This window comes from Suricata suricatta, chromosome X (assembly GCF_006229205.1).
Source record: "Suricata suricatta isolate VVHF042 chromosome X, meerkat_22Aug2017_6uvM2_HiC, whole genome shotgun sequence".
In the NCBI taxonomy this organism is placed as follows: domain Eukaryota; kingdom Metazoa; phylum Chordata; class Mammalia; order Carnivora; family Herpestidae; genus Suricata; species Suricata suricatta.
The window spans coordinates 72070258-72083752 of record NC_043717.1 but is presented as its reverse complement, the minus strand read 5'-3'; the positions used below and the strand labels follow the sequence as shown (position 1 = coordinate 72083752).

General features: G+C 37.6%; 1 protein-coding gene across 1 annotated transcript in view; it reads right to left on the bottom strand.

The window, feature by feature from the left end:
- The window catches only part of TBC1D8B (TBC1 domain family member 8B), a 71217-nt gene that overhangs the window by 33814 nt on the left and 23908 nt on the right, over positions 1–13495 (bottom strand). Inside the window, exons 3-5 of the mRNA XM_029930042.1 lie at positions 7611–7729; positions 6921–7146; positions 6018–6258 (exon numbers count right to left, since the gene is read on the bottom strand). Of these exons, the coding sequence (XP_029785902.1) occupies positions 6018–6258; positions 6921–7146; positions 7611–7729 (586 nt within the window). The remainder of the gene's footprint in view (positions 1–6017; positions 6259–6920; positions 7147–7610; positions 7730–13495) is intronic.

Sequence of the window (13495 nt, the reverse complement as noted above, 5' to 3'; positions counted from 1 at the left end):
GGAGGATTATTATTATACATCCATAATATGCAAATATGGCTAAAACCAACATTGACCAACAATAACTTTTATATGTGGTTATCAGAAAATCAAGTTACCCAGTTCAAATAAAATAAAAATGAAAAATAAAATATTAAAAGAAAAATTAAAAATGAAAATTTATGGCATCAAAATTTAGACAAGAAGAATAGTGTATAAAAGATAATATTAAAATTAAGTGAAGCAAAGATTTAAATGAATGTTGTAAAAAATCCAAAGTAGAAGTAAGATTAAAAATACGCTGCTTATACAGTATTGGGCAAAGGATAGGCATCAAGAAATAAAGATGACTTGTTAACTGATATATAAATACATGAATGAAAACAATTGCTTAAGATAGTACAATTTTTCTAGAGGCAGTAAACACTTGTGTTAGGCAGCAATGCCATCTGGGGTATTGAGTAAATTATGCAAGTTGTAACTCAAAGCCAACAAAGTTAAAACCAAATTCATCTTTCCAGCATATACTATTTGAATATGTGGTATTTCATTATGTCTTTCAAAATAATTCTGATGAACAAAAAGCCATATTAATTTTACCTCAATGAAATTATAATTTGGTGGGTTATTTTACTATTATTTAAAAAGATGAGTTCTATTTATATAAATGAAAAGTGTCCACGATATATTATTTTAAGGGGTGGGGGAAAAGACTATGGAATAATATGTGATGTTTAGTCCCAATCATGTTTTTTTCAAATATTTATTAATTAATGTATTAAAAAGCATGAAATGATATGCACTGAACTTAACTATTGCTATTGTGCTTCTGTATTCTTTAAATTATAGAAGTAATACATATTTGTAAAAGCAATAAGCTGAAACAATAAAGATAATCAATTTTAGAAAAAAAAGCCATTTGGATACTAAGCCTGAATAAGCTACTGTTCCTAACTTACTAGAAACAAGAATTTAGATATATATGATTTTTGATAGGCTTTCTTAAAACGCACATAGACAAAAATAAATATCTTAGATCTCAATAATACAGACTTGGTAATGAATAGCTGTTGATAGATGGCCTTTTAGAGAATATTCTAAGGGAAATAAAATAGCTAAAAACTTTATTTTTATGGTGGCCAATCAAGGAACAAACTACAAAAACAAATGCTCAACTATAATATAAACAGGATCCCTAATCCTTATTATAGACTTCTATTTATAAATCATACACACTAGGACCTGTAAAAAATTTTCCAGAGAAGCAGACACACTCACTAAGAGGTCCTCATGTATCCAGATTTTAGAAATGGTTTAGAAATAGGCAAGAGGAATAACTATACCCACTTAAGGCTATGTAGTAATCACACAACCCTCTAGAGGTGACTTGTTCTGGTCCATCCATAGGACTGCAGCTTAGGTTCCTCTCACAGTTTCCCATAATCTACATCCTCCTGCTGGGGGCCAGAAGCTGCATTCACTAGCTATTTCTAGATCCTCTCTTCTCTTCTCCCTCCCCTTTGGCGTGCACACTTAGGTCAACTGTTCTGACTGTTGAGCAGTTCAAAAGGACCCTGGTCCATTTCAGAAACCAAATATAGCGGCAAACAGCTATCAGAGATATTTCTGATGCAAGCATTAATAATGATTTTTTTCTTTCATAGTATATTGTCAAGTTGGCTTCCATATAACACCCAGTGTTCATCCCAACAAGTGCTCTCCTCCATGACCATCACCCCATTCCCGTCTCCCCCACCCTGGTCAGCCCTCAGTTTGCTCTCAGTATTCAAGAGTCTCTCTTGATTTCCCTCACTCCCTCTCCCCAACTATTTTTCCCCGTCCCCTCCCCCACGGTCCTCTGCTAAGTTTCTCCTGTTCCACTTATAAGTAAAAACATATGGTACCTGCCCTTCTCTGCCTGATTTATTCCATTTAGCATAACACCCTGGAGTTCCATTCATATTGCTACAAATGGCCATATTTCATTCTTTCTCATTGCCATGTAGTATTCCACTGTATATGAAGACCACATCTTCTTGATCCATTCATCAGTTGATGGAAATTTAGGCTCTTTCCATGAATTGGCTATTGTTGAAGGTGCTGCTATGAACACTGGGGTACATGTACCCCTATGCATCAGCATTCCTGTATCCCTTGGGTAAATTCCTAGCACTGCTATGCTTGGTCATAGGGGAGTTCTATTGTTAATTTTTTGAGGGACCTCCACACTGTTTTCCAGAGCAGCTATACCAGTTTACATTCCCATCAACAGTGTAGGAGGGTGCCCGTTTCTCCAAATCCTCACCAGCATGTACGGTCTCCTGATTTGCTCATTTTAGCCACTCTGACTGGCATGAGGTGGTATCTCAGTGTGGTTTTGATTTGCATGTCTCTGATGATGAGTGACGCTGAACATCGTTTCATGTGTTTGTTGGCCATCTGGATGTCCTCTTTGGAGAAGTGTCTATTCATATCTTCTGCCCATTTCTTCACTGGATTATTCGTTTTTCAGGTGTGGAGTTTGGTGAGTTCCTTGTAGATTTTGGATACGAGCCCTTTATCTGATACGTCATTTGCAACTATCTTTTCCCATTCATCGGTTGCCTACTCGTTTTCTTGATTATTCCCTTTGCCATGCAGAAGCTTTTTATCTTGATGAGGTACCAATAGTTCACTTTCCCTCTTGATTCCCTTACCGTTGGGGATGTGTCGAGTAGGAAATTGCTGCAGTTGAGGTCAAGGAGGCTGTTTCCTCCTTTCTCCTGGAGAGTTTTGATGGTTTCCTGTCTCACATTCAGGTCCTTCAGCCATTTTGAGTTTCTTTTTGTGTATGGTGTAAGAAAGTGGTCTAATTTCATTCTTCTGCATGTTGTTGTCCAGCTCGCCCAGCACCACCTGCTAAAGAGGCTGTCTTTTTTCCATCAGATACTCTTTCCTGCTTTGTCAAAGATTAATTGCCCATACATTTGTGGGCCCAGTTCTGGGTTCTCTATTCTATTGCATTGGTCTATGTGTCTGTTTTTGTGCCAATGCCATACTGTCTTGATGATGACAGCTTTGGAGTAGAGGCTAAAGTCTGGGATTGTGATGCCTCCCGTTTTGGTTTTCTTCTTCAATATAACTTTGGCTAAACGAGGTCTTTTGTGGTTCCATACGAATTTTAGGATAGTTTGTTCTAGCTTTGAGAAGAATATTGGTGCAATTTTGATGGGGATTGCATTGAATGTGTAGACTGATTTGGGTAATAATGACATTTTAACAATGTTTATTCTTCTGATCCAATAGAATGTTTTTCCATTTCTTTGTGGCTTTTTCAATTTCCTTTATAAGTTTTCTATGGTTTTAATCCTATAGATCCTTTACATCTTTGGTTAGATTTATTCCTAGGTATTTAATGTTTTGTGTGTGTGTGTGTGTGTGTGCGTGTGTGTGCAATTCTGAAAGGGATCAGTTTCTTGATTTCTTTTTCTGTTGCTTCATTATTGGTGTATAAAAATGCAACCGATTTCTGTAGGGTAGTCTTTAACCTCCATGTTTTTGGAGATTTTCCAGACTTTTTCCTGTGATTGATTTTAAGCTTCACAGCATTGTGATCTGAAAGTATGCATGGTATGATCTCAATTCCATGCATGGCATGGTGAATTCCATAGCCTTAGGATGTAGAGTTCTAAATATATCTGTCAAATCCATCTATTCCAATGTGTCCTTCAGGTCCCTTGTTTCTTCAGTGATTTTCTGTCTGGTTGATCTATCCACTGCTGTAAGTGGAGTATTAAAGTCCCCTGCTATTATCACATTCTTATCAATAAGATTGTTTCTGTTCGTGATTATTTTATGTATTTGGGTGCTCCTGAATTCGGTGCCAATATGTTTATAATTGTTTACTCTTCTTGATGGATAGACCCTGTCATTATCATATAATGCCCTTCTTTATCTCTTGTTACTGCCTTCACTTTAAAGTCCAGTTTGTCCCAGATAAGTATGGCTACTCCAGCTTTCTTTTGACTTCTGGTAACATGATAGATATTTTGTCCATCCCCATACTTTCAATCTGAAGGTGTCCTCAGGTCTAAAATGAGTCTCTTGTAGACAGCGAATAGATGGATTTTGTTTTTTTATCCATTCTGATACCCTATGTCTTTTGAATGGAGAATTTAGTCCATTTACATTCAGTGTTATTATTGAAAAATATGGGTTTAGAGTCACTGAGTTCTCTGTAGGATTCATGCTTGTAGTGGTGTTACTGGTACATTTTGTTCTTTGCAACATTTCCCTCATAGAATCCCCCTTAGGATTTCTTGTAGGGCTGGTTTAGTGGTGATGGAATCCTTCAATTTTTGTTTATTTGGGAAAACCTTTATCTCTCCTTCTATTCTGAATGATAGGCTTGCTGGAGAGAGGATTCCTGGCTGCCTATTTTTTTTTGTTCATCACATCGAAGATATCCTGCCATTTCTTTCTAGCCTCCCAAATTTCAGTAGCTAGGTCTCCACCCACTCTGATAGGTTTCCCTGTGTATGTTAGGGCCCTTTTATCCCTAGCTGCTTTCAGAATTCTCACTTTATCCGTATATTTTTCCAGTTTCATTATATGTCATAAAGAAGATTGATTCAAGGTACATCTGAGGTGAGTTCTCTGTGCCTCTTGGATTTCAATGTCTGTCTCTTTTCCCAGATTGAGGAAGTTCTCAGCTATAATTTGTTCAAGTGCCCCTTCAGCCCCTTTCTCTCTCTTCTTCTTCTTCTGGAATTCCTATGATATGGATATTGTTCTGTTTGATTGCATCACTCAGTTCTCAAATTCTCCTTTCCTGCTCCTGGATCAATTTATCTCTCTTTTTCTTGGCTTCCTCTCTTTCTATAATTGTGTCCTCCAATTCACCTATTCTCCTCTCTGCCACTTCAATCCATGCAGTGGTCACCTCCTTTTTATTATGCACCTCATTTATAGCATTTTTAAATTCATCACAACTATTTTTAAAGTCCATTATCTTTGTAGCAATAGCTTCTCTGGTGTGTTCCATGCCGTTTTCAAGCCCAGCAATTAATTTTATAACCATTGTTCTAAATTCTTGGTCAGTTATGCTGCTTATATCTGTTTGACCAATTCTTTAGCTGTCACTTCTTCCTGGAATTTCTTTAGAGGGGAGTTCTTATGTGTCATCATTTTGGCTAGCTTTCTGTCTCTTGTATGTTTTAAAAGCTTGTTATGAGCTCTGCACCTGAGAGCTCTGCTATATTAAAGGAGGCACCTCATTAATAACATTTTTAAATTCATTACAACTATTTTTAAGGTCCATAATCTTTGTAGCAATAGCTTCTCTGGTGTCTTCCAAGGCATTAATAATGATTAACATTTATCAGAGATCCTTCTCATGCAGGCGTTAGTAATGATTAACATTGATCTAGGGTTTTATACTTTATAAAGTGCTTTCACATGTTATATATATTGCCCACTACTCATAAGTGCTCTCTGATACTCTGGTTTCTCTTCAGATTGAATAAATCTTTTGCCGTTTACAAGTGCTCTCTGAGGTAGAAATGATAGAGGAGCAAACTAGGGTCCTGAGATAGAATGACTTGTCCAAGGGTTGCTGTAGTCTCTTTCTAAAGTCTACACTTCACTGACTCCACTGACTTGCCTCTTCATAACAAAATGATGCTGTCTATAAATTATGTTTAAAAAAAACAATACATTTTAACAATATCAGACCTGAAACTGTTTAGACAACTCATAGAGAAATATAGACTAACTATGCATACAAAAATCTTTATATTTCTAAAGGCACTCCAGGGAAAATTCTACTGGGATCTCAATAAATAAATAATTTTCAACCCTAACTTCTATTCCTTCTAAGAATTAAACTCAATGGAGGGGATACTACTTGTGAAACACATCTGAAAAAGCTAAAAAAAACCCTCACACATCAATGATTAATTCCAAAGATATGTTACCATATAACATAGATTAATAATAATTAGTGTCGCTATTCTTTGGCCAAACAATATTTTAAAAAGTATTAATTAAGCTTTGAATACCTTTTGGTGATTTGTAGAGGATCATCAAGGATTGGGTCATTAGCAAATGTTTCCTTATCAAAAAGTCTCTTTATAGCATAGTTTGCCAGCTGTTCCATAAGAAGGTATGTTTCATTAATATGCAAAAACATTGAAAAGTAGTGATTCTCCCCTTGGGAACACACATGAATACTCTCTGTTAGTATAACATTTGAAGTCTTTTCAAGTTTTGAGACTGCATCCCAGGAGATAATGAGTTTTACTGCAAATAAGAATTATAAGCAAGTATGATTCAATTTCTCAATGCTGATTAATGTTTATCCGTCAGCTCTTTTGAAACAAGTTAACCACTTAAAAATGCTACAAACAAAATACTTTAGACCTCAAGATTAGTTAAAAGTCTGAAGCATAACAATGAACATACAATAATTGGTGATTCTAGGAACAGATACAACTTTAAAGAACTTTTAAAAATTGTTCTGATTTTATATTTAAATCCGTTACTTTACATAATTGCATAACCACTGATGTAAAAGCTATATGTGTGCTATGACATTACTGCTTGATTCTTCCTTATAACTATGGGCCATTAGGTACTATGGTTACTACATTTATATTGTAAATTTAAAACATGGATTGCAGAAATTAGATAGTTTAGAACAAGAAAGGAGTTATATGCCAGGTCACCATCATCAATTAATATGCCTTCACTTCCCACAATATGCAAGGCATATACATACTTCTAATGGCTCCTATGTTAAGCAACCAGCCATAAAAGGATTCTTTGTCCAGATGAAGTGAATTTTTCAATGTATAGTTTAGTTATTCTTAATATCAATCCATTACTTTATATACAACCTAACAACATCCAGAGTTGATAGGTCAGCAAGTTCAAAGTCATGGTAAGCAAAAGAAACCACTTACTTTCTGATCCCAACAAAAAAGAATAGAAGCTCAGAAAGTTGGTGCTAAGATAGAGCCAACCCTGACAAGGAACCCGTCCTTTCCAGTAACTGCATGAGTAATAGGTCACTAACTTCTCCTGCTCTGGTAAACCAAAACATTTCTCAAATTTCAAAAGGGCTTCTCGAAATTTCTCAGGATCATCTTCTTTTGCAAAAGCTTGTTTTCCCTCTTCAGCAATTAATCCCTAAAGCAAAACAAAATATTTTTTGAAAATTATTAGCTACCAACAGAAATACATTTTATATATTTAAATAGTTGACTGAATAAAACTGTGTACATATATGCTTCTCTTAGGAAGGATGTGAGCAAATTTTCTTTAATTTTCTAATTAGGCTTTTTCTATTGCCTCACAAGGAGCTACCACAAATATGGTTGCTAAATATTTTTTTGAATAAGTAAAGGGTTCATTCAAATCCTAAATTCAAGAAATATTGAAATAAAAATATCCATAAGAGTACTCACAAGGGCACTAAAAACTAAACATTGATTTTTATAATTTACTTTAGCACTGAATCTGACATTCATATATGTTCTTCTGCCAATCCTGAAAGGTGTCAGTAAAACAATGACCTTCCACATAGTGTTTGATCTTAAATAAGAGGGTCAAAGATTTTAGTATTCCATCTACAAAACATATCCATCACTTACTCTTATCTTTCCTTGTACAAAATTAGTAATATCTTCATTTGAATCAAACACAGATAAGGTCTTCATGATGTTTTGTTCCAACCAATCCCAATGTTTGGTTATTTCTTCTCTGTTGGCTCCTGATTCATAATGAAAGAGAATAAAAGACTGAAGGGAAACACCACAACAAAATTGCTTTTGATATTTTCAAGATTTGTTTAGAAAGAAATAAAAGTGGAGAAGCAAGATGGTGAAGTGGGGAGCTCTGTAATCTTCGCCTTCCTGCATCTATCAAACTGAGAAGGACTGAAGCATCAATACTCTGATCTGCAAGAGTGGGAAGAGAACACACAGACTCCAGAAAGAAGACAACCTCAAAGATGCCTGAGTGACTGAGTGCAAACTGGGGAAATTAAAAAAACGGTCAGGGCCCCAGAGATGTGAAGGGGTGGGACCCCCAGCCCAACACAGGGAGAGTGCGTGGAGACCCAGAGAGATAAGGGGAAGAGAGAGACTGGAAACGCTCATAGTACTGTCTCTAAAGAAGAGACAAAGAACTTAGCCCTGGATGGAGAGTGATACTGTCATGCCATGTATAACCACTGGGCTCAGGGAGATAAACCCGTCCCATATAGCTGGCGAATTCTTCCTTGGGCTCAGCGGCATCGATGGGAAAAAACAGCCCCCTGCCCCTGAGTGATTGTGGCTGGCCACCAGTGGGAGTGCATTTCATCTCAGGCAGCGGCAGTGCTAATCATGGGTGGCACCAGGAAAAATAGCCCCCACCCCTATGTGATCCTGGTAGCCGGCTGCCAGTGGGAGTGCACCTCATCTCAGGCAGTGGCAACAGCAATCCCAGGGAAGCGCCAAGAGAAACAGCTCCATCCTCCTACACGATCCCACCTAAGAAGCCAGCTGCCAGCATGAGTGCATCTCATCTTGGGTGGTAGCATTAATGTACATGGACTAGGATTTTGAAGCAAGGCGGGGCTTGGAAAACACAACTTGGCTCCTCCAAGGCACAAGATCAGACTCAAAAGAGCAGCCTGCAGCACTTAAGTGTGAGCAGAGCTTGGGGCACCGCCATTCTTCTCCCTGCAAGCACCAAGGCGGGGCCTCAAAGAGCAGTCCCTGAGACCCACCTAAACCAAACCATGCCCATACACATGGGAGACCTACTTTTTTTAAAAATTTAATTTAATTTATTTTATTTTTTATTTTATTTTCTCCTTTTTCTTTTCTTCCTCTTTTTTCTCTTGCCATTAAGATATACTCTCCCTTATCTAATTCTTATCTCTCCCCTCAGATGGTGATATGCTTTCAGACTGTCCTCATTCTTTTGTTGTCTCTGTGCCCCCACCTTTTTTCTGCTTTTCTTTTTTCTTTCCTTTCTTTTTCATCCTGTCCCCTTTTGGTTTGCTTATTTGTTTGAGTTGTCTGTGCCTTTGTGTGCTTTTGTTCCCAGTGTGCTTGTCTGTTTTCATTTTCAGGGCTACCTCAAGAAAAAAGCCCAAGTACACATGGTGGAGAGTCCCAAATATCGCTGAGTAGGGCAATAAAATAATCAAAGGCACAACAAGAGAAATGGAGAGACACGAAAAAAAGAACACTTCCTGAAACGACAGGCCCTGGACAGTCAATCAGCCTCCTTTAATAGAGCAATAATAACAGGTTCACAGTGCATGAGCTTTTAAAACTGACAAGAGACAGAAAGCTAGCCAAAATTACAAAATGAAAGAACTCTCCTCTTAAGAAATTCCAGGAAGAAGTAGAGCCACAGAACTGCTCAAAGCAGATTTAAGCAACATAACTGAACATGAATTTAGAAAAACTGTCATAAAATTAATCACTGAACATGAAAAAAGCATCAGAGAAGCTACTGACACAAAGACTAGGAACCTTCAAAATAGCTGTGACAAGTTAAAAAAGGCAATTAATAATGTACATAATAAAATGGAGCAGCCACTGTAAAGATTGAGGAGGCAGAGAGGAGAATAGGTGAATTAGAAGACAGTTCTTGCAAAAGAGGGAGCTAAGAAATAGAGAGAGAAATTGATACAGGAGCATGAGAGGAGAATTCGAGACCTGAGTGATACAATCAGAACAATATCTATATCATAGGAATACCTGAGGAAGAAGAGAAAAAGGTCCTGGTGGGGTGCTTGATCAAATTATAGCCTAGAATTTCCTGAACCTGAGGAAAGAAATAGATTTTGAAATAGAAGAGGCGCAAAGAACCCCTTAAGGCATAACTTGAATCAACTTTTGGCATGATATACCATAGTGAAACTGGAAAAATATAAAGATAAAGAGAGAATTCTGAAAGCAGCTAGGGATAAAAGGGACCTAACATACACAGGGAAACCTATCAGTGGTAAAGACCTATCTAACGAAACTTGGCAGGCCAGAAAAGAATGGCAGGAAATCTTCAATGTGATGAGCAGAAAAAATATGCAGCCAAGAATCCTTTTTCCAGCAAGCCTGTTATTCAGAATAGAAGGAGAGACAAAGGTGTTCCCAAATAAACAAAAATTGAGAGAATTCATCACCACCAAACCAACCCTATAAGAAATCCTAAGAGGAACTCTATAAGGGAAATGTTGCAAGGAATACAAGGTACCAGAGACACCACTACAAACATGAACGCTACAAAGAACACAATGAATCCAACCCACATTTTTCAATAATAACACTGAATATAAATGGACTGAATGCTCCAACCAAATAACACAGGGTAGCAGAATGGATAAAAAAAACAAAAATCCATCTATTTGCTGTCTACAAGAGACTCATTTTAAACCTGAAGACACTTTCAGATTGAAAGTAAGGGGACGGAGAAATATCTATCATGCGACTGGAAGTCAAAAGAAAGCCAGAGTAGCCATACTTATATCGGACAAACTGGACTTTAAAGTAATGGCAGTAACAAAAGATTAAGAAGGACATTATATAATAATTACAGGGTCTCTCCATCAGTAAGAGCTAACAATTATAAACATATATGCGCCAAATTCGGGAGTGCCCAAATACATAAAATAATCACAAACGGAAAGAATCTTATTGATAAGAATGTGCTAACTGCAGGGGATTTTAATGCTCCACATACAGCAATGGACAGATCAACCAGAGACAAAATCATTAAGGAAACAAGGGACCTGAACAACACCTTGGAATAGATGGAATTGATTGATTTATATAGAACTTTGCATTCTGAAGCTGGAAATTCATCTTCTTCTCGAGTACTCATGGCACATGTTCCATGAATGGCATGGATCCATGAATTCATGAAACTTGTGGTACAAAATCAACGTACAGAAATCCGTTGCATTTTTGTACACCAATAATGAAGCAACAGAAAAAGAAATCAAGAAACTGATCCCTTTCAGAATTGCACACACACACACACACACACACACACACACACACAAACATTAAATACCTAGGAATAAATCTAACCAAAGATGTAAAGGATCTATAGGATTAAAACCATAGAAAACTTATAAAGGAAATTGAAAAAGCCACAAAGAAATGGAAAAACATTCTATTGGATCAGAAGAATAAACTGTTAAAATGTCATTATTACCCAAAGCAATCTACACATTCAATGCAATCCCCATCAAAATTGCACCAGCATTCTTCACAAAACTACAACAAACTATCCTAAAATTCGTATGGAACCACAAAAAACCCCAAATAGCCAAGGTAATATTGAAGTAGGAAACCAAAACGGGAGGTATTACAATCCCAGACTTTAGCCTCTACTCAAAAGCTGTCATCATCAAGACAGTATGGTATTGGCACAAAAATAGACACATGGACCAATGGAATAGAATAGAGAACCCAGAACTGGGCCCACAAATGTATGGGCAATTAATCTTTGACAAAGCAGGAAAGAGTATCTGATGGAAGAAAGACAGCCTCTTTAGCAGGTGGTGCTGGGCGAGCTGGACAGCAACATGCAGAAGAATGAAACTAGACCACTTTCTTACACCATACACAAAAAGAAACTCAAAATGGCTGAAGGACCTGAATGTGAGACAGGAAACCATCAAAACTCTCCAGGAGAAAGGAGGAAACAGCCTCCTTGACCTCAACCGCTGCAGTTTCCTACTTGACACATACCCAAAGGCAATGGAAATGAAAGCAAAAATGAACTACTGGGACCTCATCAAGATAAAAAGCTTCTGCACTGCAAAGGAAACAATCAAGAAAACTAATAGGCAACCGACAAAATGGGAAAAGATAGCTGTGAATGACATAATCAGATAAAGGGCTCGTATCCAAAATCTACAAGGAACTCACCAAACTCCACACCTGAAAAACGAATAATCCAGTGAAGAAATGGGCAGAAGATATGAATAGACACTTCTCCAAAGAGGACATCCAGATGGCCAACAAACACATGAAACGATGTTCAACATCACTCATCCTCAGGAAATGCAAATCAAAACCACATTGAAATACTATCTCATGCCGGTCAGAGTGGTAAAATGAACAAATCAAGAAACTATAGATGCTTGGCGAGGATGTGGAGTAATGGGCACCCTCACACACTGTTGGTGGGAACATAAACTTGTACAGCTGCTCTGGTAAACAGTGTGGAGTTTCCTCAAGAAATTATCAGTAAAACTGCCCTATGATGCAGCAATAGCACTGCTGGGGATTTCCCCAAGGGATACAGAAGTGCTGACGTATAGGGGCACGTGTACCCCAATATTCATAGCAGCACTTTCAACAATAGCCAAATCATGGAAAGAGCCTAATGTCAACTGATGAATGGATCAAGAAAATGTGATTTATCTATATAATGGAATACTACATGGTAATGAGAAAGAATGACATCTGGCCATTTGTAGCAAAGTGGATGGACCTCGAGGGTGTCATGCTACGCAAAATATGTCAGGCAGAGAAAGACAGATACCATAAGTTTTCACTCATAGGACTAACAGGAGAAACCTAATGGAGGACCATGTGGAGGGGAAGGGGGGAAAAGAGTTGGGGGGTGGGAGGGAGGGAAATCATGAGAGACTCTTGAGTACTGAAAATGAACTGAGAGCTGAAGGGGGAGTGGGAGGGGGTAAGGGGGTTGATGGTCATGGAGGAGGGCACTTGGGAAGAGCACTGGGGAAACCATTTTGACAATAAAATATATATAAAAATAATAAAAAGAAATAAAAGTATATCTGCTCATTTTCAAAAATGATCATAAAGGAATAAAGATATTAATTTCATTTATTCTCTACTTCATCTGTATATGTGGCGATAAATACTATTTTTCATTGTTAAGTGAAAGAATAAAATATTTAATGAGAAGGGAAAAAGGTAAATACAACTCATGAGAAAAGACAAAATTCTGAAAACAAGATGCCAGTAACTGGTGCCTACAGCAGCTAGTATTTTTTAAGAGATTGTACAGAGTGCCAGTAACATATAGGATTTAATCCTTGGTAATACAGTTAGAAGTATGCATATAATCTGTGTGACTACAAACAGTATCTACATGACAATACTATGTGAAATGTGGATTTCAGTGGTGGCAACACTACTTATATCAGAAGGTGAAGCCTTTGTTTAGTCACCCTTTTCATTAAAAGGCCTAGTTAACTTAACGAAGTTTAATCAAAGAGGTTAGAAACCTTACTACAAGTAACTAAATCCATGTGACCTGCCAGGTCAGTGTTAGGTGGCTTGTTGAGGGTGAGATTAAATATTAGTTAGGCTCTGGGTTGCTTTGGCTTGAAGAACATTTCAGTATCTATCAGTCTCTTCTGATTGCCACATAAAGATCTCCCCAGCATTGTGGATTATAAAAATTGCACTCCTGGGGCGCCTGGGTGGATCAGTCGGTTGAGCGGCCGGCTTCGGCTCAGGTCAGATCTCATGTTTGTGGGTTCGAGCCCCGCGTC